Genomic DNA, 6,000 nt, shown 5'->3' on the forward strand with positions numbered 1-6,000 from the left:
GTGGTGTGAGGTGTGTGAGGTGTGTGTGTGTGTGTGTGAGGTGTGGTGTGAGGTGTGGGTGGGTGTGTGTAAGGTGTGGTGTGTGGAGGGGGTAATAAAGATCTGTTTACAGAGCAGTCTATTGTTAAATAATAAAAGCCAGAGAGACAGTGATTCAAAAGATTCAAAGTACATATAACTCCAAGGCCTGTTTAGAGCTAGAAGCTAATGATGACACCATTTTCTCACCAGGTGCAGCCTTATCCAGGTAGGTGAGCTCATGGACAAATCCTAACAGCAAGGGGAACTTGTCTCGTATCACTCCCGCTACGTAGTGCATCAGTGTTACTGTGTGGTCACTAGGGGCCTTAGAATCACGCAGCTGCATGGGCAGAGAGAGAGGAGGTCACACATACTCTATAAAATTACACCGTATAACGCGAAACTTTTGAGAGGCTATAATTTTCGTTGTTTTCGTGTATTCACGAAAATTAGATGTGCAAAGATTAAAGGCGTGGCTGGCTCCGGTAAGCAGTTATCCCACAAACATGCAACAAAATGCTTTTAGAGGCCATTCCACGAAATGTAAGTACCTCGAAAATTTCGCGCTATACAGTATATAATCATGCTTGTGTCCTGTGGTTTGCTGTACATGTGTATGGTTGAGAAAAAGTTAATCCATCCACAAACAGTCATAATTTATTATCTGTTAGAGTGACTCAGTTTGTGTGGCCAGCTCACCATGTCCAGAGAGGCCACCTTGAACCCGTACACTCCACCCCTCTTACTGCTGTTCATGTAGTTGCCAAACGCTAGAATTATCTGCAAAATAAGATACATAGCAAGAGTAAACCACAACCAAATGTACGTAGAGTCTACACTGATATTAATTTTTGGCAAAAGAGGGGGGAGGCTATGGCTCTGTAGAATGCATTAGTCTGAAAGTCATGACAGTATAGGGGGACTCTAGCCCTCCCGGAGCCCCCATGCTTCCTATGAGGGGAGGCTATGGCTCTGTAGAATGCATTAGTCTGAAAGTCATGACAGTATAGGGGGACTCTAGCCCTCCCCGGAGCCCCCATGCTTCCTATGAGGGGAGGCTATGGCTCTGTAGAATGCATTAGTCTGAAAGTCATGACAGTATAGGGGGACTCTAGCCCTCCCCGGAGCCCCCATGCTTCCTATGAGGGGAGGCTATGGCTCTGTAGAATGCATTAGTCTGAAAGTCATGACAGTATAGGGGGACTCTAGCCCTCCCCGGAGCCCCCATGCTTCCTATGAGGGGAGGCTATGGCTCTGTAGAATGCATTAGTCTGAAAGTCATGACAGCTAGTAGAGGGGGACTCTAGCCCTCCCAGGAGCCCCCATGCTTCCTATGAGGGGAGGCTATGGCTCTGTAGAATGCATTAGTCTGAAAGTCATGACAGTATAGGGGGACTCTAGCCCTCCCCCGGAGCCCCCAGGAGCCCCCATGCTTCCTATGACGCTGTAACAAGCAAGTACGGGGGCCACTAACAAGTGAAAGTGAATGTCTAAGTTCAACAAGACACAGATAGCAGTTTGCTCACCTCCAAGACTTTCTTAAAGTGGTCTGAAGAAGTCACAGATTTAGAGGCTGCTATCACTGCATCAATTTGCTGTGAGGAGATAATGTACAGGCAGTACTGTAACTATATGGAGAAGTTATTCATTTGTGAGGAGGTTTAGAGTAGTAGTCAGGCCAGAACAAACTACCTAAAACCTCATTCAATGGGGCAAAAACTTGTTTTCTAAAGATTTTCCTTGTGGGTTCCACCGCTACAGTAGTTGTTAGGCAACCCACAAGGCAGGGGAAGCCGCACAAGTACTGCTAACACATGTATAATTATTATGCTCAACTCACAGGGATTAGAATACCAATGTCCTCCTCAAAGTTGCCCATGAAGATCATCACATTCAGTCGTGCTTGTAACCTCTCCACTCTGTACAACTGCAGAATGAGGGAATAGGATAAGTAACTACCAAGGGCCGTCATGAAAATGGCCTGCTGCAAATATGCGATTTGAGCATGTCATCTGAAAGAGCTCCTTCTAAGCTTTCAGAAAAATAAAATCGTTGGAATTTTACCATCGAACTCTATTTAAAGAGACAACTCTAGTAATTTTTCAAAATGCAGCCTATACGTAGCTACCCATCACCTACAGCAAGCTAAAGTCTATTTGTGTTGAGTTTGACCTTCATAAAGTGGTCATAACTTTGTCATACTTTACTGAAATTCAAAGTTTCATATACCATTGGATTCCTTGTTAAAAAGCGCTTCTATCTATATGCTGTAAGCTCCAACCAGTTAAAAGTTAGCATTTTCCATGTAGAAGTCCCAGGCATACTTTGTTCACCACATAAAGCATAAATGAAGCCATAATTGACCACATAACTTCCGGGGCCAAACTCAATGCAAATAGACTTTAGATTGCTTTTCTCACCTCAAACACAAACCGGTCATTGTCTGGCAGTGTCTTCGCGTCTTTCTTGTCTTTCTGGAACTGACCAAACTTCTTAACCTCGTCTTCGTTGGGAGTCACTTTGTTTAGGATCTCCACCAAATCCACTGGCAGACGTTCCAAGTCCATCCTGGGGGAGGGGCCAACAAGAACATCAAAGGGTGGGTGTGGTGTGTATAATTATAATCAGTCACGCACAGTAGTAAATAAAATAACAATGCATGTACAGTACTTGTATATCAGAGGAGGTACGACAGGCGCGGTGCAGCTCAAGCAATTAGCCTCTGATTGAGCAATAATTATCCTCCCACGTCGTATGTTTTTGCTGAGAGTAATCAGAGGCTAATTACTGTGAGCTGCACCGCGCCTGTCGGACCTCCTCTGCTTGTATATCAATTGTAAACTCCACATCAATTTGTTTTCAGATCCCCTGCTACTGTAGCTAACCATACTTACTGTGTGATGACATCTTTGAGCTCCTCTGAAGAACACGTAATCTTCCTCCGTGCAATGGCAACGTTCTGAGATCTGTTGGTGTCCAGTAGCCCTTCCTTCTGCACCGTCTTCTTGCGGGGGGTGGGCTCTGGCTTGACTCCCTCTCCGTCAGGCTCATTATTAGCGGGTGTGTTCAGCTTGAAGGTCTCCTCAAACTCTGAGTGAGAGAAAAAAACCAATTGAACAGTAGAGCTATGTGATACCGATCTTGGAGTTTCGGTCTCCATTGTTTTCGAAAAATAAACAAAGTACTGGATCGCTCGATAGTTATAAACAAGTACATACTGCAATACTGAAGACATAATTATATGAAATATTAAAAGACGTACAATGACAAAATTTTCACACTCTAATCACATGACCACCCCTCACCGGTAAAATCGATCAGTTTGATGATTTTCTCATCGTCCATTTCAGTGAAGACAGTGCCTGCGATCTGGGTGGCCGGGATACTGGACCAGTTGAGTAGGGGCAGTCGATACTTGGTCTCAATCTTCCTCTTACCCCCGCGGACTGGGGACAGCGGGAGAGAGAGAGGGACAAGTACATACAGTGTGTATTATCAGCTCTACAGCTACATGTATAACTATATGTATGATGAGTACAGACAGTAGGATTCTAACATTCTGATAACTAAACAAATTCTGAGCTGTATTACATGTAGTTGAAATATAATTGTTTGAAACTTAAGATACAGCTAGTAACTTAATTAGATAATAAAAAATTTCTTCTTCAGAAAAAAGTTGGCTCCTTCAAAAAGCAACTGATAATGATAATTATTGACTTACTTCCGAACTTTCCTCCCAGGGGTGGAAGTGGTGGTGCTCCCGGCCCTCCTGGTGGAGGGGGTGGTGGTGGGGGGGCACCCGGCAGTCCAGGAGGGGGCGGTGGTGGAGGGGGTGGGGCACCTCCGGGGAGTGGGGGTGGAGGGGGTGCTCCAGGAGGGGGAGGGGCATCCAACGAAGGCTGTGGAAGAAAATAACATATATGATTATAAAAATTTACTGCATTTGTAAAACCAACCATACATCTGTCTAATTTCATATTTATATATGTACTACAGTGTGTACATGCACGCACTACAGATGCTTCAACAGTCAACGTACAGGTAATGTTCCAGTTTGTGCCTCCTTGACAGTTTTGTTCAAATCTGATAACTTCTTCTCCAGGTCAGCTAGGAGGGAGAAGGCAATGGAGAAAAGTAGTCAACAAGATGATTTATATATGCAGAATCTCAGAGCAAGTATTTTTTGTTGGTGTCAGTTCTCTCAATTTAAACAGATCATCGAGAGTTCTCAAACCCATAAAGTATTTAGACTTATACTAGCTAGACGGATTCTCACCAATTCTCTTGAGTGACTGGAACTCTGCAGCCTCATGTTTCTCTTGGAGCTAACGAGACAATGTGGGCGTGTCATCATACACATGCATACAAGGGTGTAATAAACACAGTCGCATAGCCTCAGGGCATGATTTGGTAAGGGGTCATCGTAATATAAAACACACGTAGCATGATAATCTTCGTATTTATTGATGTAACTACAGCTACACTGTACACAATAAACATGAAATGCACAATTGCTTTAACTCGTGTTATGAGCACTCAAAGTTTGATAGTAAACAGCCCCATTTAGGGAAATCACAACTTTAGGTGATAAATTATAATAATAGTTTATTCTTCGCGAAAAAAACATTTTCATTCGATCTGAAAGCAGTCCGTGATCTAAACACATCATTAGATAGTATTTAAAGGGGCTACAAACGCATCTTTTTATTTTGAAAATGGTTACTCTACTGTTTTCTCTCCCATACACACATTGCATGCACTGTCTGCCATTCTTAGTATCCTAACATCGACACCATATACTGTACATACCTCCGCCATTTGAGACTTGGTTTGTTCCACAGAGGACAGAGCGTCCACCTTTGTCTTTGAATCCTCTATCAGACTCTCCACGTGGAAGAAGTTTCCCTGATAGGCTGAGATCTGCGAGAGGAGGTTCGGAGCTACCGACGATGAGGACTTGAGTCTCTGTGTGTGTGTGTGGGAGTGTGTGTAGGTGAGTGTGGGCGTGTGGGTGAGTGTGGGCGTGTGTGTGTGTGTGCATGGGGAGGGGGGCATAATAATAGCAATAAACAGAGAAAAAGAAAATGCTTACGAGGGTAAGTCATACATGCACACAAACTATACATATCGACTACTAAAGAAGATGTGTGGTTAAACACACTATGACGCAGCGTAGCTACTAGTTAGAGCTCAAAGCCTGTCATAAAATTGAGTACACAACCAGAAAATGGACGTATGTAAACAGCAGCAAACCTCACCTCAATAAAGTCGTCAAGTCCGAGCAGGGTGAACTCGTGTTGCAGGTGCACCCTGAAGTTCATGTCTTCAGCAGAATGCACAAACACGTTGATGAAGGTCATACAAGCCACTTGGAATTCAGCACTTGCTGTGGGCTCCATGAAATAATGGACTAGCTTCTCAAACCGATATTGCTCGTTGTTTTCCTTCTTGAAGTTGTCCACTGATTCCATTATCTTGATGTGACCACCCTTTACCAGACACACGGCTGCTAGGAGCTCAATCACAGCTATAGCCGTCCTGTGTGTGTGTGTGTGTGGGGGGTGGTGGTATGTGTGGGAGGGGGTGATGTCATAACTAAATTGTGATGTCATCACTCATGAAGACAAACAACCACTAACAAATTGTATATCTTGTTTGTTAACAGTGTACATGTATCGTTAGCACACGACCAACCAGCACTGAGATAGCAACTGTACATACAAGCATAGATGATACTGTACTGACGTATAATTATCGTCTATGATACAAGTAACAGTATATGGGATATCAAACCTAGCCTAGATTCCTATTCTAGAATCAACGCCATTTTCACAGACAGAATAGGACTGAAGGTAGACCATTGACCACACCCACCCACGTACGTACCGGTGAGTGCCATAGAACATGGAGAGGGCCATTGTGGTGAGAGCAGCAGTGTCCTTCATCAGGGCCGCAAATCCATGCTGAGAGAAAAGAAGG

The 6,000-nt window shown here is 44.0% G+C and overlaps 1 protein-coding gene across 4 annotated transcripts in view; it reads right to left on the minus strand.

The window, feature by feature from the left end:
- LOC135347253 (formin-like protein 2) overlaps window positions 1-6,000 on the minus strand; it is an 83,312-nt gene that overhangs the window by 71,285 nt on the left and 6,027 nt on the right. For 2 of the 4 annotated variants that reach the window (XM_064545145.1, XM_064545147.1), the window contains exons 5-17: window positions 5,908-5,984; window positions 5,280-5,559; window positions 4,831-4,986; window positions 4,298-4,346; window positions 4,061-4,128; window positions 3,743-3,920; window positions 3,327-3,467; window positions 2,916-3,111; window positions 2,442-2,589; window positions 1,862-1,948; window positions 1,548-1,616; window positions 721-801; window positions 229-361 (exon numbers count right to left, since the gene is read on the minus strand). In XM_064545145.1, the coding sequence (XP_064401215.1) occupies window positions 229-361; window positions 721-801; window positions 1,548-1,616; window positions 1,862-1,948; window positions 2,442-2,589; window positions 2,916-3,111; window positions 3,327-3,467; window positions 3,743-3,920; window positions 4,061-4,128; window positions 4,298-4,346; window positions 4,831-4,986; window positions 5,280-5,559; window positions 5,908-5,984 (1,663 nt within the window). The remainder of the gene's footprint in view (window positions 1-228; window positions 362-720; window positions 802-1,547; window positions 1,617-1,861; window positions 1,949-2,441; window positions 2,590-2,915; window positions 3,112-3,326; window positions 3,468-3,742; window positions 3,921-4,060; window positions 4,129-4,297; window positions 4,347-4,830; window positions 4,987-5,279; window positions 5,560-5,907; window positions 5,985-6,000) is intronic. The other 2 variants (XM_064545144.1, XM_064545146.1) reach the window with 1 other exon arrangement.

Source organism: Halichondria panicea, chromosome 14 (assembly GCF_963675165.1).
Source record: "Halichondria panicea chromosome 14, odHalPani1.1, whole genome shotgun sequence".
Classification (NCBI taxonomy): Eukaryota; Metazoa; Porifera; class Demospongiae; order Suberitida; family Halichondriidae; genus Halichondria; species Halichondria panicea.